Source organism: Kwoniella mangroviensis (genome assembly GCF_000507465.2).
Source record: "Kwoniella mangroviensis CBS 8507 chromosome 1 map unlocalized Ctg01, whole genome shotgun sequence".
In the NCBI taxonomy this organism is placed as follows: Eukaryota; Fungi; Basidiomycota; class Tremellomycetes; order Tremellales; family Cryptococcaceae; genus Kwoniella; species Kwoniella mangrovensis.
In genome coordinates this window covers 1,615,160-1,635,405 of record NW_027062533.1, presented here as the reverse complement: position 1 = coordinate 1,635,405, position 20,246 = coordinate 1,615,160, and the positions used below count along the sequence as shown (strand labels likewise).

The following is a 20,246-nucleotide window of genomic DNA, read 5'->3' as shown; positions in this document are numbered from 1 at the left end:
CAAGGAAGGATGTAGAATCGTTCGTGCGACTTGCTATGTCGTTATAGCCTTGTCGTGCGTTGTCGATGCTAGTGATGCTGAACGGTACCCTCCCCCAGCATGAAGAAGAAGGGGGTGATGTCGTTGTCGTTGTTGTTGCTGTTGTTGATTGTGTGCTGAATGCTGAAATGAGATTGAAATGTTGAAATATCCAATACTGAAATTATCATCGGCCATTCGCCAGTTACAGCTGTCAGTCCTGCCTCGGTATGTGTGTGTGTGTGCGTGTGGTGTCCCTTACTCACTTACTCCTCACTGTGACGCGTGCACACAGAATGAAATATATATTTACATCTATCATTTTATTCCATTTTATCCATTTTATCCCAGAATGACTGGCTGTACCTGCTCCTGCTTATTGTGGCGAACACCTACCTGCTCACTCGTGCAGTCTATAGTATGACTCACCGATGTTGCATGCATACCCAAGCATGGATAGAGGTTGGTCAAGGTCGTCTGCCAGTAGGTAGATGAGCAGTATACACTTGGGTGAGATCGAGGACAAAAGAAATAGAGAACACCCGAGACTCGTAGCAAGCAGGTAACTATTTGCATCACATTACAACCTATTTATCTATCCTATTTATTTCACGCACTATAACTATAATCCTCCAAAATCGTTCATCCTTTCATTCGTGACAAAACCCAATCAGACAGTATCCAAGAAACTCAGGAAAAAGATGACACAAGAAAACAACTGAGAGATTGGCAAGTATGTACAGTACATATGTACAACTTCTGGTTCATCCCACCAAGAAAGATTGGTTGGTAGGTGAAGACATTTAGATGGATCCAGTGAGCGGGATCAAGGTAACAAAGCAGCGTCTGCATTATCCGTCAATTCCCAGCCCAGCTGTGCCAGACCTCGCCCTATCCTCTCACAAAAGGCATCTCGACGGGGTGATCGTTCTGGGAAATAGTATTTCAAGATCGCACGAAGGTTTTCCTGTTACATCATTAGACACATCAGTCAACAACCTATTCCTCGACATATTCGTTTTATCACAATCACGATTACAATCACAATCGCAATGTGATACAGGGTTAAAAAGATGATTTGTCGAGAAGAGTTACTCACTTTAACATTATCCACAAACCCCTGGGCATCAATCTCCATCTCATTACTCAACCCACTCAATCCCTCTTGATAAGTCCTCTCAGTCTTATCTCTCGGTACGGTCTTTCCTCCAATACCATTGACAGTTCCATTAGCAAGAACGACTGTCGGTCTAGCGTTCTTGGGGAATATGGGTGGTCGAGATTGTTCAGCGGCTTTTTCAGCTAAGATATTAGCTTTATGTTCTTTTTGCAATTGGTTGAATTGTCCTTCAAAACTTTGATCTTTCACGGGTTCAGGAAACTTCATATTCGTGGTAGACGATCTCCTTCTTTCATTAGAGCTTGATCCATGTCCATTCCCATTTCTATTGCCATTCAATTGAGATTGACGTCTTTTCAATCTAGCTATAGATGTTGACGGTCCAGGTCCACCTTCCGAATCATCTCCATCTTCATCTTCATGATTTGACAGATCAACATCACCATCCTCATCTTCATCTTCGTTGTAATTGATTGATTTCCTATTCCTCTTTCCCTCAACTAAAGTAGTTCCATTCCTCTCATCTCGATCTTTACGTTTATTCAATTCCTTCTTATGCACTTCAGCTTGATGGATGATGTACTCTGCTTCTTTCCTCAAAAAGTAATTCTCCTGTCTTAGATACGATTCTTTAGGTGTAGGGAAAGCACCTTCTCCCATACCTGTTCTAGACGGAGGTAAAGGTAAGGGTGTATCGTCCTCTACTACATGTTGAGAACCTGCTCTACTGGTCGAATTAGATTCTCTGACCAGCAGTGCCTTCTGGGCTCTAGTGGGGGCAGTAGCTCCGACAGTCGATACTCGAGGTGCCTTGGATTTGCCAGAAGCAGCCGCAGTGGTGGTGGGGACTTTTGGTGTGGAAGTGGCTCGCACCAGCGCTGGTGCCGCTGTTTGATTGGTGGTAGGTGGTGGAGGAGAGGTCCTACGTTTCTTCTTAGTGTGAGTATCGGCTTTGACAGAATTGAGTGCTTGAGTGGTAGTGGTGGCGAGGATAGCAGCAGGTGTAGGTGCCGGTGAATCTGACTCGGACTGAGCAGCAGCGGAGCTCAGGGCTGAGAGAGAAGAGGAAACGTCGGAATCGTCATCGGAATTCGGATCAGGCGAAGATTCACGGGAAGATGGAAGTGAATCAGGTTTGAGGACATCGAGGATAATCAGTGGTGCAGGGGTAGGAGAACACGATGGAGATGGAGATGGAGGACGAAGGATGGGTATTGGACGTTGAGCAGCGGTACGAGATCGAGTGATACGACGTTCAGGTGTCATGTTTGTTTGATGCAAGGTACATCGATAGGACGGGTAAGGATGAGAGATACAAAGTGTTGTGATTATTGATATGATGGCAGTGAAGAGATATAAGAAGGGATGATAAGAGAAAGATGGTTAGCGAAATGATCAGTGTTATATGTATATGTATGTTAAGGTTGGGATGACGGGGGATGGATGGATGGGTGGATGGTGATTCCGAAGTGTCGTACTCGTGTGGACAAAGTTGACTCATCCCCATCATTCATGGTGTGGCATTCAGACCCTTCCATTCAGTCACTCACCCTCATCATGATTAACGCTATCCTTCGGTGTGAGAGCAACGGCAGGACTGGAACTCTTCCTAGTGCGTTTGGAAGGTATGATCTCAGCAGTCGCAGTGGAGGCTGTGTACGAGCGATATGGGAAGTATGAGAAACAAATACATTGATCAGCTATGCCACGCTCCACTTGTGATTTCGCATGATACTCACCTCTAGAAACCATCGGAGAACTAGCATACAAATCATTATCATTCTGCACAATCGTACTATTAGATAATCTTGATATTGGTTTGTCATCATTTGCTTCATCTTGATTGATCAATTGATGAATCGATGATGTACTTCTGATTCCAATATTGGAATCTTCCACAGCAGTCATCTCATCTTCTTCTCCTCCATCTCTACTTCTACTGATCGTTGGGTTTTCAGCTCCAGCTCCGGGTCCACCGTCAGCATCGGCAGCAGCGTCCACTTCGGAATCAGGAGCATCGATTATATTTCCATTTTCATCTTCCACAACCCATGCCCAACCTTTCATACCTTTCTTATTCTTCTTCTTTGGTGGTTTCTGTTTATCCTTATCCAGCAGACCTTCACTGGACCCTCTGAGATTCCCCATAGATCTGGACGTACTCAGACCGGATCCAGCGGATCCACTGGTAGCAGATGTCGGTTTGACTCTTGTTGAGGATAATATCATACTCCCACCACCTCCACCTAACGAATGTCTCGATGATGTTGGCGTCGTCAATGAATGTACCGACATTGGAGGTAAGGACTGACGGCCTTTTGATGGGTGATTACTTGTCATGGTGTCCTATCCTATCCTCCTTCTCTGGCAGATGTATATATATATGTGTACGATGTGATCGTATGTAGCGAAGTATGATGTATGAAGTGTGATGATGTAGTTGATGGAGAAAGAGAAGTTTAAACGGTTATTGCTGCTGTTCGCGCGCATGGTTCGTTGCGGTGTGGTGAGATCAAACCGCCTCACTCATCCTTGCTACATACTCATCGTGGCGTAATTGGACCGATAATCCAATGGATTTACATGGTTAGTTCACATGCCCTATGCCCCATCCCCCCTGATGCCCTGCCCTTGCTTGCCCTTCCTGTCCTTTGCACACGTCATTCTTTTGTCCTTTTGTCACTACTAAATGATTACCTGTCTGTCCAATCTTACCATCCCAAGCCCAAAGGATCTTCGCTCTGGTCGAGTTACTGTAGATAGGACACTGAAATTCTGATAATGGACAGCACAGATTTAACCACGCTCCGGCCTTGACATTAAATAGATGAGCCGCGCACCCTTCACACGGCTACAGACTTGCGTACTTCCATCACTGAACAGCCCATAGATCTGATGACTTGCGCTGGGTCTACTCGCTACGGCCAGAAAACGTCGGAGCAGTGCGAGTACGGTATTCCGCTCAGGAAACTTCCGGCAAGTTGCGTGGTGCGATAGAAATCTCAAGGGAATTCCCCCTTGATGAACCAATCAGCGTAGGATATACGTTTTCTTCTATATTGAGGTGATACTTTTCCATACAGTACATATTAGCTCAAGAAGTACAGAAACAAGTACGATTCTGAAATAACCTGCCAGCCAAGTCTACAAATGCTTTACAACCTGCACTCTTCCTAATCGCTTGATGATTGAGACAGTATTCTTCATGGTCGCAGAGCTGGAGAGCTGGAAAGCTGGAGCATCGGATCCTCCTGTCCACCACCAACTGAATCATACGATGACTTATACTATGCCTCTCTGTTCTCCTCTTTGAGCCTCTTCTCACTTCCCCTTACACGTCTCGTCGCCATAGCATCTATCTGTCGTTGAACGGCCTGCGTACAGTAGATGTCTGACAAAACCACAAAGATGAGACAGCGTATACAAGAATCAGTTGGAAAGGCAGCGTGATGACACCGTCGATAGGTCCTTACAGTTGGTTCTCCCTTCAATTCCTTCTCCAGTCAGGAATGTGCGATTCTTGTTCGCAAGCGCCAGAAGCGATCACTGCAGACGTAAAGTTCTCCATCCGTGAACGGACTACTGACGGAGAGCTGAGGGTACTAAAGTTCTTGCGTTGAGAATATCTTTCTTCATAGCCATTATATTCATTCAGCTTCATTTGCCTTCCACCAAGTAGAAGACCAAGTTAGGCTGCTCCTACACCCATCATGCTCATCAAGGGCGTTACATTTCACATAAGTGGATTATCCAGCGAATGATCATGATCAGGTATCTGCCCGAAAGCGATTGTCCAGGAGAGACGAGGAGAATTTCCGAGCTTGTTTAAATCCATTTGTCAGCGCTCTTTAGGATCTAGCAGAAAGAGCCTTGAGAGTCGTCGATGGGAGAATGCAGCCTAGACCTTGCTAAATACATCGTTAAAAAGATCTAAGCCAAGTCACAAATACTGTAAGGAAAGATGATATCGTCCTGAGATGCACAGATACTAACTTAATTATCCCCAAAGTAACGCTAAGAAAAGATCAACTGGCCCTCATCACACTGGACTTTAGACGATGAATATTGCATGAGGAATCAAGGTGCGCAACGACTGGATTATGGTGAATCTCATGAGGGCCGTGTGTCTGCATCAAAGGTTCACAGGAATAGCTTGCTTGTACCTAAAGGGCAGAAGATAAAGTCCTTGCCTCATGGTGAGCATTGAATTATGTAGAAGATCCAATGATCTGTCCTTCGTCTTGGTCTGAAGGTACAGTACGTGCAGCAGTCTCGATCTGTGCAAGCTTTACTTAACTTACTCTGGTCATCAAATCCAATATTTCGAAGATAGAGGAATCAAATACATGAGTACTATACTGGTCAGAATATACATCCAATGCAAGGTTCATGACCTGTTTACTTAAGTCATAGTTCAATCGAGCTCGCACAGAGAGATTTTCATGACGAGCTATATAGCGACTCTCAATAAAATTTATCTTTCCCCATTTACTCGTGCAAAGGGTTATGAATGGGCAGAATATGAACATGATGTACTATACAGTCCAGACAGACGGACAATCGATCTACTCATTTTTCCCACTTTCAACATCCCCACTCCTACTTCTCTCCTCTTTCAACTGTTTCATCATCTCCTCTCTCCTCTCTTTCGTCTCAATCACTTTTTTCTCCCAATAATCACTCAACTTATTTAACATCTCAATCGCTCCTCCCCTCTGTATCTCCGCCGTGAATTTTTCCAATGATCTCGCCTGTCCACCATCGACGAATGATTTTTCGTACAGTTTCAATAGGTTGTAAGATGGTGTGAGAAGGTTGGAGAGAGTGTTAGGGATGGATAGGATGGGGTAGAAGATGGTTGTCAGTGGGAGATGGAGTAGGGATCTAAGAGTGGATGCTAGGTCAGTACTATGATCTTGAACAATTTGAGTAATGGATAATGGATAATGAGAGAGATAAACAGGTGCGACGACCGTCAGATCACAATCCGTGGAATTGTCAAATGATGGATCTGATGATCTGAGGATCTACAGCAAGAAATGCGACGTTGTAATAGAAGCAAAAGATGAAGATCGTTTCATTCCGATCTAAGATATCGAATATCACGGATGATGTTCTCACACTCAACACTCACCCATGTTCACCCCAATCTAACCATGTCCAACCATATTTCCCTTCTTCACCCTCTTTTTTCTTCCCCTTCATACTAGCCGAACCACTGACGACGGATCTCGACAAATGACCAAAATCGTATTCTCCGTCATCCCACTCCAGCTCTTCCATATACCTACCTATCACTCCATCTGGTGTACCTTTGATGTAGATGAATGAATAGGGAGTGACAGTTCTTCGGAGTGACTCGAATGGCCTCTTATACCACGGTATCCCATCATCCTGATCGAGATCGATCTTAACTGGTATAGTCGCAGTCGGACGATGGACAGACGGCGGTCTAAGTCTTTGTAATTGTTCTTTCTGCGATAAAACAGGTGGTCTCTTCCTTATGCAGAACATCCTACATAATGGTCTATCCCCATCGGTCTGCGTGCAGAACGAAAAGCATCGTTCTGGTATCCTAGGCATTTCCTTATGCACTAAACCACCATCTTCCGATGATGAAGAAGAAGGGGAAGATGACGAGTGGAAGTAAGATAGAGACGGATCGTATTTCGATGCCAGGACTGATGCGGTGTCGATTGGTATACCTGGTAGCAATGGGTTTGAGTTTGACGATGACGAAGATGAGGAAGGGTCTCTCTTATTATTGTTGTTGTATAACGATGAAAACAATTTGGACGATGAGAAGGGATTATCATTTGAATCGGTGCTGTGATCGGAGGATGGAGGTAGTGGGGTGGAGGAAGACGATGGACGTGTGGGCTCGGGGTGATTGGTGGGAGTCGAAGATGAAGAGGAGGAGGAGGAGGGGCTTTGGGAGGTGCTGGACATGTCGTCGATGCTTCAGTGTATGCTTTGGATCTGCTTGACAGAGAAAAGAGGTAGATGCAGGATTGATGACTTATCATTTGATTCGCATTCGCATTTGATATCGATTCGACATCTTTCGGTCTTGCTATCCTTTGCCACTACACACTTGTACTGCATGACGCCAATGGCATGCCTATCAAGCTTCTTTACATGCAAATGAGCATGCCTAACCCTCGATCACCTTCGGCTACCACTCAGAAGATAATTTCTGAAATCGAAATGTTTCAATGTCCATTCCATGCATGATCCGACTTACACCATAAACAAACAAGAAATATACACAATATCTCATCAAGATGTCCGAGCAAGCTGCGGCTCCCCCGGACGTACCCATGGAAATCACCAGCGACAGTATCAATTCTTACCCCGATGCCAGAGAATCCGACGGACCAGAACTCCAAGCTTCTGAAGCTATCTCCCACGATGTCGCTGGACCTTCTTCAACATTCATCCCGCCTCCATCTCCACCCTTACCCAATCTCAATACAAAATCATTCCCAGCGATCGATATAGATTCTGATGAAGATGATTCAGAGGATGACGAACCTATTGCGACATTACCTATATACATGTCCACGGCTTTAGGCAATAACATCGACCTGTATCAATATCCGTTACAACATCGTTCTATCACTATACCTACCTGGGCTCGAGATAGGGGAAAGTACATATCTGCCAGGGTCAAAGAGAAGATAAATAGAGTGGAGATTGAGATTCCGGTTGATGCAGGTCAGAGTTATTGGAGAGAAGAAAGAGCAAGAGATCTAGGTTTCGTTACTGATACGCGAGAGATTAACGGCAATGGGGATGATGATGTTGTTGGTGGCTATGGATTTGGTGGTGGAGGTGGATCAAAGAAAGATAAAGATAACAAGAAGGCTAAAGGGAAAGGAAGAGAGAAATGGGGAGATAAGATGAGATTGAGGAGTGAACCTGTGCCGAACGCTACGGGATATTATTCTGGTGTTATAAGAGATGGTGAGTGGTTTCATGGAATACAGATTCTATCTTCACTCATGAGAATCTCCCATGGTCGTTTTGAACATGATGACATGGGGGATGGTTTCGATATTTTGAGATTTTGGCTGATAATCATTTGTGATATTCAATGTAGGCGCCCTTCATCTCCACCCTGTCTCAAAACTTCATCAATTCCGAACATCCCTTGGATACCTCGATGATGCCGATGAAAAAGCCAAAGAACGATCCACACGACGTACAGCCAATGGCGGGACGGGTGGGGGTGACTCAGACGATGAGAGTACCAAGAAGAAACCTGTTAAAGATCTCAGACAACAACAGAGGAAAGTATTGGACGAAGAGGATAATGATGGGAGTGGGAGTATCAAAGACTTCAGGAACAAAATGTGGTGGATGAGCAAGAAGGAGGAGGAGGATCCATGGGTACCTTATCAATGGAGAGCAGGAGAGGTAAGTGAAAGAGTTTCCATTGCATGTCAAACAATGTGGCATAGGCTCATTCAACTATTTCTGTTCCCAAACTTTTATCGTGTCTCTTGGTTTTTCATGGTATATCCATCTTCAATAATCATATGTGCCCGTTGCAACGTACAGGACGGAGAAGTCGCCGAGACGTTGGAACAACTCGTCGTTCCGCAAGACAAACGAGAAAGACTGACATGTAAAACCCGACCGTTGGATTATCTCGATCGACAGGATAAGATGCAGATCGTATAGGTGATTGGAACGTCGCTCAGTCGTCTAGATCTAAACGCATACACTTCGCCTGGCTCGGCCTTTTTTCCATTATCTGCTTATAACGACTTTATGAATGTATGCATGTACTGTACATATCTCGTAATCCTTCCCAATACAAGTTTTGATTCCGTTGGAAGATTATCATGTTGACTTGACTCGTTCAATCCGAATTTCGTCGAGTTCGTTGATTTTTATCAACTCGAGAGATAAGCGCTCCTCTGTTGATACTATTTCAGTTTTATATATCTCTCCTTAGACGTTACTGTTGTTCGGAGCCTCTGAAACTTTTCATAAGTCATAAGTACAACAGACGAGCTTGCGGCTTCTCAGACCTCCTGCTTTCCCTCATTCGGCCGTCACCAAAACTGCACTACCTCATTTCCAAGTCGCTCTCCCACGTACCAACATGTCCGCTCCAACTCTGCTCAGGCTCGCTCGACCCAGAGTCATCAACCCATTGCGATCGTACTTAGTCAGAGGCTACGCTACCGAGCTCAAGGTGAGCATGGCTTCCATGATGCGTCCATCTTGTCTCACTAATATCGTCAACTACTTATAGCCCAATTTATCATACACCAAACCCACCCATCCCGATTCAACCGCCTCCTCCCACACTCCCACCCAAAATATCATAACCGATCAATCTCAATACCTACTCAACACCTACGTCCGACCTCCCATACTCATCACCAAAGGCAAAGGTCTGATCCTCACCGACACGCTTAATCGGGATTATCTAGATTTCACAGCAGGTATAGCAGTGACAGCTCTGGGTCATTCAGACGAAGGTATCAACCAAATTATCAATCAACAATCTTCCAAACTAAGTCACGCAAGTAATATATACTGGAACGAACATGCCGGTGAACTCGCAAAGTCCCTAGTGGAAAATACAAAGAAGTTTGGTGGTCTAGGTTTCACTTCGGGTGGTAATTCGTCTAACGATGAAGCTCAAGCTAAAGTATTCTTCTCGAACTCTGGTACAGAAGCCAACGAAGGAGCTTTGAAATTCGCTCGAGCCCATGGAAAAGTTACAGGAGGAGAAAACAAAACTGGTATAGTATGTTTTACGAATGCTTTCCATGGAAGATCGATGGGTGCATTATCAGTCACTCCCAACCCAAAATATCAATCCCCTTTTGCACCTCTTATACCTAATGTCAAAGTGGGCAAATACAACGAAACTTCCCAAAAGGCTGTCAATGAATTGATCGATGAGAATACCTGTGGGGTGATACTGGAGCCTATCCAAGGTGAAGGTGGGGTCGAACAAGGAGATATAGAATTTTTGAAGTTGGTTGCGAAGAGGGCTAGGGAAGTCGGAGCTGTTTTGATATATGATGAGATTCAGGTGAGTGATAATGAGTGAAAGTGACATCCATCATTTGAACGCTGAACAATGCTCATTGTGAATGAATTTTACAGTGCGGTCTCTTCAGATCAGGTACCATGTGGGCTCATTCTTCCTTCCCCGTTGAAGCTCAGTGAGTCATCTTCCGCATATCCTCCTATCATATTTAGCATTCTTCTTGTTCAACTTGGTTGATCTGACGCGCTGTACTCTTTGTTCAGCCCCGATATAATCACAATGGCCAAACCCTTATCCAACGGATTCCCCATCGGCGCCATCATGGTTCGTTCCTCCGTCGCCGAGACCATCACACCAGGAATGCACGGTACGACATTCGGTGGTCAACCTTTAGCTACAGCCATAGGAGTCCACGTCCTATCCCGTCTATCAGATCCATCATTCCTTTCTAACCTTAAAGAAACTTCAGAATACCTAGGTGACAAGATGAAGAGACTTCCTGAACTTTTCCCTTCGTTGATTCAGGAGAAATTACGAGGTAGAGGATTAATTAGAGGAATAGGATTTAAAGATACCACCAAACCTTCCGAACTAGTTAGACTAGCTAGAGAACGAGGTGTATTACTCTTGACTGCTGGATCGGACGCGGTCAGATTCGTACCCGCTTTGACGGTTAGTAAAGAGCAGATCGACCAGGCGATGGGTGTCATTGAGAGTTGTCTGAGTATTATCGTTGATGGTGAGAAGGCTTAGTAGTAGGTATAGGATAATATCGTAGATTACTTGTAGATAGAAAGGTCGGATATCGGTATGAAATCATTTATGAGTAATACAATGAAGCCATGTCACAATCGTAGCAGATGCGATGGAACGAATGAAATTGATTTGATGATATTAGGATACTGATGATCCCGTTTCTCACCACCAATCGACATATTCTGTACATGCATATATAAATCATCTTCTTGATCTCCTCCCGACTTCTCTTTCATCCCCGTCAAGGGTCTTTCGACTCTCTCACTTATTCATCAAACAAATTATACTGTATCAAAAGGCGAATAGCGCATCACTACTTTTTTTAGAATTCTACAATTGGAAAAACGACTGGCATTCAGTTCAGTGTGACTAGCGGGGAAAAAGGGAGATCAACGAGATAATGTCCATTAGTGAGGGGGATTCAATTTTTCTGTTATTCTATGTACATGCTTTGAATTGTATCGGATGCGGAAACGAAAACGATGATGACGAGCTGGATGAAGTGAGAATATATTGGCGTAGTTGAGGATATCTTGATATCACTTATCTATTCTCTTCTACCAATTGAATCGTATCTATACACCAAAACAAGGATAATCTGTCAGTTGATAAAGCTCGTGAAAAGGTTCATACACAACTCACGTAGGTGGTATCTCAGCTCCATAGGAAGGTTCCTGCTCATCCTGAACTCTTCCACCATCTTGGTGAACCGTAACTTGATCTGAAGTGGAAGTCTCTGTTGGACTCATCGGTGGTGCCAGTTGATTGGATCCACTTGCACCCGCAGGGCCAGGTCCAGCAGCTGGTCCTCCATATCCACTTTGGTTCTGTACTCTGAACCTTTGAGATTCCTGATACGCTTCTCGTTGTTTCGCTGACATTCCTCCAGCTGCCAATGCACCTGCAGCGGCACCACCAGCGCCAGCACCAATTTCGGGATGAGGGGCGATACCGGTAGGATGAGCAGTAGGCATAGGCATGGTAGCCAGGTTCTGCATGTCATATCCACCTGCTCCTGCGCCTCGTCCAGCGAATCCAGCTGAAGTTCCTGTTGATGGACCTCTAGAAAGATCTTGAGCGCCATACCCGCCGTCAGAGCTTGTTACTGCTGATCTGGGGTATTGTGCCATTTCAGGCGATTGGGTGGTGGATGCTACTCCCGGTGTATAGTAGGGTTCCACGGTTGGATCATTGCCTTCTTGACCGAGGTCGATGGGTGCTTGATGTTCTGGTCTTCCGGGGTCAAACTGGTCATTTGAATAAGATGAGCATTGAGATGAGATGACATATGGTCACGAGAGATTGTATGGTAACTCACCATCATATCGTCAAAGTCATCCCTGTTGGATCTTCGTCTCTTCAACAAGAACCATAACAGGATACCAATAAGAGCGAGACCGACCACACCACCGACTACACCACCGACAATCGCACCGGTGTCTACAGCAAGACAATGGTGAGCTCTTCCTCATTCATATGGAGGAAGGACAACGGGGGAACTTACTACTTCCACCACCACTTGATGAACCAGCACCTACAGTAGCTGTAGGAGTGACCACTACTGAGCCATTGGCATCTGTGACGGTGACATATCTATCGTCATCAAAGAACCAATGATCAGCATGAGAAAGATTGTCCATTTTATTGAAAAGGGATTGGTCATCATCACTCACACTACTGTTGAACCACCTGATACAGATTGTGATCCTGCCGGAACAGACGTAGCAGAAGCAGAAGCAGCTGAGCCACTCGCTCCACTTGAACTTCCTGGTGCGGCCGTCACACTGGCACTTCCAGATACAGATGCACTACCTTCTCCTGAAGACGGACTGGCCGAAGACGAAGCACCAGGTGCTGGGGAAGTGGTCCCCTGGGAAGAAGATGGATTGGCAGAAGAGGCCCCTCCTTCACTTGACGTGGAAGATTGGGCGGGTTCGCTGGATGTAGTTGAGGAAGATTCGACTGGAAGAGCAGAGGAAGTACTGGATTGAGCAGGCGGTGAAGTGGTACCTTCGGAAGGTGAGACTACAGCTGAAGAGGCTGCAGAAGAGGCAGCGACGGAAGAACTGGCATCAGCGGACGTTCCTGCATCTGGATCAGGTGAGGTTTCCGCCATGTTGAATGAACGACGTCGACGTCAATGTCAAAGGGTGGCAAAAGTTATTGAACTGAGTTATTCGATGATGAAAATATATATATGGTAACGAAGCAGAGAAAGAATGACGTTGGGTAGATTATCTGATAATGGCAAGTCGTGTATAGATGAGAAAGATAGTTTGGGTGAGAATGTTAAGGATGATGAACTTCTTTTTCCGTTGTCAAGTTGAATTGTTTGATTGATACAACACCAAGACAACGAGAAGAGTTCAACAACGAGGCAAAAGCAGGGAGTAAAAGTTTTAGTTGTGTGATGAGGTAGGTGATGATACAGAAAGAAGATCTGTGCGGATAGGATAGGATTCAAGGATATACGAGTAGAGCTGGGTGATATGATACCAATGACCAATTGACTATGACCAATGAATCCCTTAGGATGAAAGGGTCGTGTGTCGTATTGTAATCCTCTGATTATCTCTCCGTCCGCAAAAATCCGCTTTGCTTTTTTTGTCTACGACTTCGTATGCAAAAAATATTTATAGGTGTGGGAAAGAAAAGCGATGAAGTAAGGTGTTCTGGAATACAGAAGTAGACTAAAGTATGGGGTAGGAAGATAGAAGATAGCGAAAACTACGGATTTCACAGAAAGAGGTGTGTTTTCTTGGTTCTTGGTTCTCTGATGCTCGGGTTGCTTGATGATTTACTCACACATGATATAGACTGATTTGCTATTTCACTCTCACTTGACGTTACTACGATATCTGCGAGATGAGTTTGAAGATTGTCGTATAGATTAAAGGAGTGATTGACTGTTGTATGTATGATATTGATGATGAGCAATGTTGAAATAAGATGAAAGGAGATTGAGATGGATATAACAGGATGAACTGCGGATGGACAGCGGAGTGGAGTGGAGTGGGAGAGTCTAGTGATTTATGAATTTCAATTGGTATTTGTGGAAAAAGGCTTGGATTGGTGGATTGGCGTTTCGGCGGGATGATCTACGTCTACAAAGACTGACCACAGAACCACAGGATCAGTCCAAGTTGATCTGCATCAATTAGCTCAATACACCAATTGACTTTTCTCTTCTGTACTAGACATGCTAGCATCTTTCTCGTTGACAGGAAGAGAATCCTGTATATCCACTGTCCATACACATAAAAACACATACACAGATACACACACGGAGAAGTTTTCTGGGGTCTACCACCTACAACCGAAGACATGGAAAAAAAAGAAAAAACTGGTAAAAAGCTGTGCTGATCTTTTTTTATTCCTATAATGGAATCTGCGCGTCTGCTTTTCTTTCGTTTCGTTTTTACTTCTTTCAGGATCAACGATGAAGATGAAGAAGACGTTCGCTTGATCACGCCTCAATGCATATATCAACTAGGAAAGTGCATATACACGTATCGATAATACATTTCATGCCGTGCTGGTGTTACAGAAAGTGATAGCGATCCTTCGAAAGTGGATAGCAAGGACGGGACGACGACAGCTCTGTCTCCCGGTTGACAGGTATGGGCATGTCTCTCTTCATCATCCATCACATCGGCTCTCATCAATTCCAATATGACATGAATCGTTATGAAGACGCTTGGGACCATTCTGCGAGTCATGTGTTGCAGAACATGACATCACACTACTCACCCTCCTTCGTTACCAGATTCAGTTCTAGGGGTTCTAACGTGCCTTTGGGGAGGGATGAGGGATGACCCTCAAAGCGCTGATCTCGAATGCAGGTTTCTTGTCAGGTCGGAATGTTCTGCACTGTCAAATCAATCTCCTTCGAGAGCATCTTCTTAGGCAACAAACAGGTTTATGCTGATGTTGCTGTGAATTGCAATCTTAACCAGTCATCGGATATATATCTCAAATATCACATAACATGTTGATCTATATGGGGAATACAACTTGAGACAACATGAGGGAACTCGTATATACAATCGTCATAATCATGAAATGTCTTTACTCTAACAGATGTATTATTCATTCAACACTTGGTGTCTTCTTCGGCTCCTTCTTATCAACAGGTCTGACGGTGAAATCCAATTGAGCCTGACCTCTTACATTCCCAACTTTCAAACCTTTACCCAACCTCTTCGCTCTAACCTTCTTTGTGATACTTAACATCAAGGTCAATCGAGTTATTTCATATAATTGATGTAATCGAGCTTTCACGGTACTTTTCAGCGTACCATTCGATTGATCAGCTACGACAAGATCGAGATCATCAGCTCTGACCACATACAAAGCACGTTATCATATCCATGTCTTAAGGGCAATACAACTCACATATCAGATCTCTGCATCTTCTCAATCCTTCTCTAACCCTCTCAATCTCGCAGTCCTGCATCAAATCTTTGATTGATCTCTCACCGTAGATCCCACTAGTCTGTTCATTATTAAACTCCACGTTAAGTTCTCTAAGGAGCGTTTCGATATCTGACATAGACCCATAGAGGAAAGTAACGAGGAAGTTAATCTCACTCCAATCAGGTTCGATCTTTTCGTCACTCGTTGTATTTGAAGGAGGTCTGATCAGATCTGATATATTATCGATTGATAAGAGCAAAAACGGGATGGGTGGGACCAATGACCTCTTATCCTATGTTGCACATCAAGGTCATTTCAATGGGATCCATGTTATTGGATAGTACGCCAACTTACCATCGTTTCCACCTTGGCCATGGTACCAGGTAAAAGCCATTCCATAGCTAACCACCTATACAATACCGTAGTTTCATTACTCTTCTGACCGAGTGAATCAAGTATAGCAACCTTGACTGCGTTCGGATATTGGGTGGAAGCATCGACAATAGCTCGTGTGATGGAATACACAAGTTGAATCATCTGCATGAGGCATCAGAGTCAGTTGATGACGCCCGCATATAGAAATTAATGAAAAGCTCGACTTACATTCTCGGCTTCAAGGACCGACTCATGCAAAAGGACTTGGATAGTCTCTCCTATAGTTCGTTTCAGAGCTGACGAAGTGGAATTATCGATTGACATGAGCAGGAGTATCGGTATCCATCCTACATTCTGAGGCTTGATGGATCCGCTGGGATCTGTTTGGTAATAGATGGCATCGTTCGACCGGCTAGGTAAACTCGTCAGCACAATGAGGATTCGCTCTTATAACGAAGATTTGTCATCGCTCACCTGGCTTCGGCCATGAGTATCCTACAAATCATTCCGCAAGCTTCTTCTCGTCCAATCATTATCCCACTTTCATCCTCAAAATGTCCTAGATCTTCATTCAAATTGGAAAACGTCGATCTTCTCGCACCTAAGTGCAACAGGAGCTTAATCCCAAGTCCAAGGAGATATTTGAGATCTTCCCGGCGGAGGTATTCGTCCATCTGTAACATATCACTGAAGCAGCTTCTAGCGATTGCCGACCATGTAGGGTCAGAGGATGAGATAGCTGTCAATCAAGGTCAGGAAAGCCTTCTATGAGGAATCATCGTGACATCCATAACGTACCATTATTGAATAAAGCATTTGCCAACTCCCTTCTATCTTTCTCCACGAATATCATCACTCCCGAAGACATGATATGACCCAAACTTTCCAAATCTGCATCCGGTTGGCGAGCCATCTCGCAGATCATCTTGAGCATCGGGTCATGCGTATCGATATCGAAGGGCACAATTCGCTTCTGGTCCTTCTCTTCGGGCTAAAGATCCAGAATCCAATCAGCTGAATTTCCCACCGTTTCGAAGAAATCAGCTGGTTCGAGTTCCAACTTACTCGTATAGGTTCTCTCTCCCAGAACCCTTCCCAAGTCAACCCTTGATCTTTCCTAACTTTCGAAGAGGTCATACTTGCTCGCGCATCCCTTATCAAACTATCATCCAGTCCTACACCTTCTTTCCTCAGCTCTTCAACTACGTCGTTGAATCCATCCTCTCCCTCTAAGGCATCCAGATCAACATCGATATCAAACGATCGGTCCAACTCCATCTTTATATCTTCTAAATCGTCCAGATCGGATGAATAAGACAATGGAGAATCATCATCATCATCATCCCATTCGGTTTCCGGAGTGGGATATGCCTCTTCACCTTGTCTTCGCTGTTGATATTCTTCAATAAAATCATTAATATCTTTATTCTTATTGATCACTTTGAGTACACTTCTGAATTTCTGATCTTCAAGCTTCTTGGTTCCGAGTCTTTCAGCTTTGGCGGATTGTTGTATAGCTTCCAATTTGGCTTTTCGTCGTGTAGCTTTGGCTTCTTCAATCTTGGCTTTTCGAGATTCCTGGCGAGACTGGATGGCAGTTCTCATGTTGGGTTTAACAGGTGATGTGGGAGCGATATTACTAGGATTTCAGATAAAACAAATCAGCAATCGGCAGCCAATACCATTCATTCGTTCTTGAATCAACCGTAGCCGGGTAGTCCTGAATTCTGTGATCCACACTCACTCAAGGAACCCATCCAGATCACCTCCACCATCCTCATCATTCCCTTCGTGCTGCTTCGTCTCCAACAGATCCTGAGCTTCACTCTCCATTTGCTTTTCTTTCTCCCTCTCTGCCTCTTTCTCCGTTTCAACCCTGATACGTTCCTCTTCGAGAAACTTGGTATACTTCTCAGAAATGTTTCTCCGTTTGCACGATTGTGTAGGTGACGTGGATGGTCGAGATCGTTTTTGCGATGATCGAGGGGTCGTAGGTGAAGTTCGTCCAGGTTCAAGTTGTATTGCGACCATGGTTTGAGAGGATGAGGGTCGCTTGTGTGGGCTTGTAGCTAGTACAGGTTCGATACGAGACGAAGATGTATTGTCATTGGGATGTTGATTTTGGTCAACAGATTCGATGTCTTTTGGTAGATCTGATGGATCCTGGACCAAGTCAGAACCTTCCTTGGGAGCTTCATCGTCGCTCGCAGCCCAATCGAAATCGGCAAATTCCGCAAACTGCAATCCCAATCAGTCATTCGATTGACAAACTATGTGTAGTGAGATGCACTCACGATATCCTCAGCATTCCCAGAAGGATCCTTACTATCGTTCTCATCCTCTTCTCCTAGCACGCTTTCATCCTTCTTGGGGGTGTAAATCTTGGACAGGGGCGTCTCATCGCCAAACAACCTAGGGAACGGTTTACCTTTCACTGGACTCGCACTAAGCGATTTGACGGGCGAAGGTTCATATCTTTCTTTCTCATTGTTGTGGAATAAGCTTGTTGGAAAAGTGGGGCTGGACAGAGGAGTCAGGGAGGAAGAAGTTGAACTTGAATTTCGAAAAATGATATTATCCTGTTTGAGTTCAAGGGTGTCATGTGATTTCATTGATAATTGCGTAGATGAATTGTCGGGAGTAGACTTTTGTACAGATGAAGTGGTTGATAGTTGATCTTGCCGGATCCTTTTTTGAGGTGATACCGATTGATTCTGTTTACCCTTCTCCTTGTCTCTAGATTGATTTAGACTATTCCTCTTCTTCGATCCTCCGGCACTATACGTACTCTGCGTTCGAGGCCAATCATGTATACTCGTTTCTACAGGTGGTAAAGTGTATGCTCCAGGTTGTGGTCTCTCTCTGGATGGTTTTCTGGGCTGCAATTCGGGTTGAGGTCGATGCGGGCGTTCGTCCTTGCCCGGTTGATAAGGAGAAAAGTGTTTGGACTTGACAGAAGACTGAGTGGGTTTCGAAGGACCAGCTTCAGCATTGAGTCTAGGAGCGCAGGAATCTCTAGGATGGGGTGTGACGATATGAGGTTGTGTCAGGGATTTTGTAGGTGTTTTCGACTTGCTCCGAATCTGGTTTTGAGAGAGAGAGAGGGCCTGTGTCGGACCTTGTGAAAGAGATGTCTGAATTGGAGATCTTCTTGAAGGTGAGTTTTCCGTTTTAAAGAGTGGGATAGGTTTTCTTAATGGTGATTCATTCATGACTTTATGAACTTGTGTTCCCAATGTTGAAGATTCCTTTGAGGCTGATCTCCTTGAAGTCTGAGGTGATGTGCTCTGTAAGGAGGGTGTTCGTGAGTCTCTCTGCATTTTCTCAGCCTCCATCGTCTTCTTTCGCTCGTCGACTGCAGCGTCCCACTCGTCCTTTGACATTCTATGGACAGTGGGCTGTTTCGGCATCCTCTTTACTCTTCGTGGCGAGCCAGATGCAGCTTTCTTGGAATTGACGGCGGTTCTAGAAGTAGAGGGAGAACGAGCAAGGTCGGTTCGTCCGAGGTTGATGGATTGGGACGAGGCTGATTTAGTGAAATTGCGTTGATGGAGATTGTTGGCCTGCGTCAAAGTGGGTTTCACTGGATCATCTCTAGGTGGAAGCCTGCCATTCCCATCGTTAATCAGTTGAAGCACTTCAGGTGACGCGGAGCGAGACGAGTTGGAACACAGATCGATAGCTTGGTGTCGACTCAATCCTTGAGCGTCGAAATTTCTCCTCGCCAACATTGCCGAAGCGGGGTTGCGAATACCTGCAGGATGAGTCTGACCTGGGTCCGCCCTTCCATCCCTTCTAGGTCGCCCAGGTATAAATGATGATGATGGAGGTTCAAGGAAAGTCTTAGTGGGTGGATCTTTCCCCTTGCTTTTGCCTCCTACGGGTCGTCCATCTTTATCCATCAGCACTATCGATCCTGAGCTACTTTGCAGCTTCGCTCTACCCATTTCCTCTATTTCTCCCTCTTCGTCCGTATCAATTAAAGTCAGATCTATCGGTTCGGCAGCTTTCCCTTTGCCTTTGTGATTTTGCGTCAAATCAATAGCATCGGACGGTCGATGAGCATGTGATCTTGCAATTCTGGACTGAGACGAGGATATGTATTGAGAAGAGGTCGATGCGATATTTCTCGAGGAAATACCTGACGGATACTGATGATTGGGGAATCTGGATGGTCCAGCTTCACCTTGCGAGGATCTATCCAACTTGATTGCAGGCGGGCTGGATTGCGAATGCGAATAAGGTTGTTGGGACCCAGATCCGGGTGGACCTGACATTATAGTCGTGACTCCGCTCCTCCCTCTCGGTAGTTCGTCTTTGTTTTGGTGATTCTGAGTTACGTTGATTGAAGGCCATCAGGACATCTCTAAGGATAATTAATCTTTTACCCCGGTTGACTGGACTTGACTTGCTTAACAATAACAGGTTGACCTTTCCTCCACCCTCGTGTATCCCTCGTGCCTCTGTCGACCCTCGTCGCGACTGACCTCTAGACTGCCACATGAACAAGTATCCGATAAATCCGACAGGGTGAGAAGCTGAGTG

At 44.9% G+C, this 20,246-nt stretch overlaps 7 protein-coding genes across 7 annotated transcripts; 2 read left to right on the top strand and 5 right to left on the bottom strand.

Annotated features, from left to right (window-relative positions):
- Positions 1–844: 844 nt before the first annotated feature.
- I203_100608 (uncharacterized protein) lies at positions 845–2,404 on the bottom strand (the record flags this gene model as incomplete). The annotated part of the gene is made up of 2 exons (XM_019150434.1): positions 845–985; positions 1,118–2,404. The coding sequence occupies 2 exons, from the start codon at positions 2,402–2,404 to the stop codon at positions 845–847; spliced, it is 1,428 nt and encodes a 475-aa protein (XP_019000400.1).
- Positions 2,405–2,680: 276 nt separating this feature from the next.
- I203_100607 (uncharacterized protein) lies at positions 2,681–3,478 on the bottom strand (the record flags this gene model as incomplete). Its single annotated transcript, XM_019150433.1, has 2 exons — positions 2,681–2,790; positions 2,878–3,478. The coding sequence occupies 2 exons, from the start codon at positions 3,476–3,478 to the stop codon at positions 2,681–2,683; spliced, it is 711 nt and encodes a 236-aa protein (XP_019000399.1).
- Positions 3,479–5,703: 2,225 nt separating this feature from the next.
- Positions 5,704–7,087, bottom strand: I203_100606 (uncharacterized protein; the record flags this gene model as incomplete). Its single annotated transcript, XM_019150432.1, has 2 exons — positions 5,704–6,022; positions 6,273–7,087. 2 exons carry the CDS (start codon positions 7,085–7,087, stop codon positions 5,704–5,706), a joined length of 1,134 nt encoding a protein of 377 aa, XP_019000398.1.
- A 335-nt stretch (positions 7,088–7,422) lies between these two features.
- Positions 7,423–8,824, top strand: I203_100605 (uncharacterized protein; the record flags this gene model as incomplete). The annotated part of the gene is made up of 3 exons (XM_019150431.1): positions 7,423–8,104; positions 8,241–8,557; positions 8,702–8,824. 3 exons carry the CDS (start codon positions 7,423–7,425, stop codon positions 8,822–8,824), a joined length of 1,122 nt encoding a protein of 373 aa, XP_019000397.1.
- A 427-nt stretch (positions 8,825–9,251) lies between these two features.
- On the top strand, positions 9,252–10,907 carry I203_100604 (uncharacterized protein; the record flags this gene model as incomplete). The annotated part of the gene is made up of 4 exons (XM_019150430.1): positions 9,252–9,344; positions 9,405–10,196; positions 10,271–10,329; positions 10,418–10,907. 4 exons carry the CDS (start codon positions 9,252–9,254, stop codon positions 10,905–10,907), a joined length of 1,434 nt encoding a protein of 477 aa, XP_019000396.1.
- Positions 10,908–11,457: 550 nt separating this feature from the next.
- Positions 11,458–13,026, bottom strand: I203_100603 (uncharacterized protein; the record flags this gene model as incomplete). Its single annotated transcript, XM_019150429.2, has 5 exons — positions 11,458–11,485; positions 11,553–12,157; positions 12,229–12,350; positions 12,415–12,503; positions 12,584–13,026. The coding sequence occupies 5 exons, from the start codon at positions 13,024–13,026 to the stop codon at positions 11,458–11,460; spliced, it is 1,287 nt and encodes a 428-aa protein (XP_019000395.2).
- A 1,973-nt stretch (positions 13,027–14,999) lies between these two features.
- Positions 15,000–19,978, bottom strand: I203_100602 (uncharacterized protein; the record flags this gene model as incomplete). Its single annotated transcript, XM_019150428.1, has 9 exons — positions 15,000–15,223; positions 15,306–15,618; positions 15,681–15,863; positions 15,930–16,113; positions 16,176–16,440; positions 16,500–16,692; positions 16,767–17,340; positions 17,446–17,939; positions 17,996–19,978. The coding sequence occupies 9 exons, from the start codon at positions 19,976–19,978 to the stop codon at positions 15,000–15,002; spliced, it is 4,413 nt and encodes a 1,470-aa protein (XP_019000394.1).
- Positions 19,979–20,246: the final 268 nt, after the last annotated feature.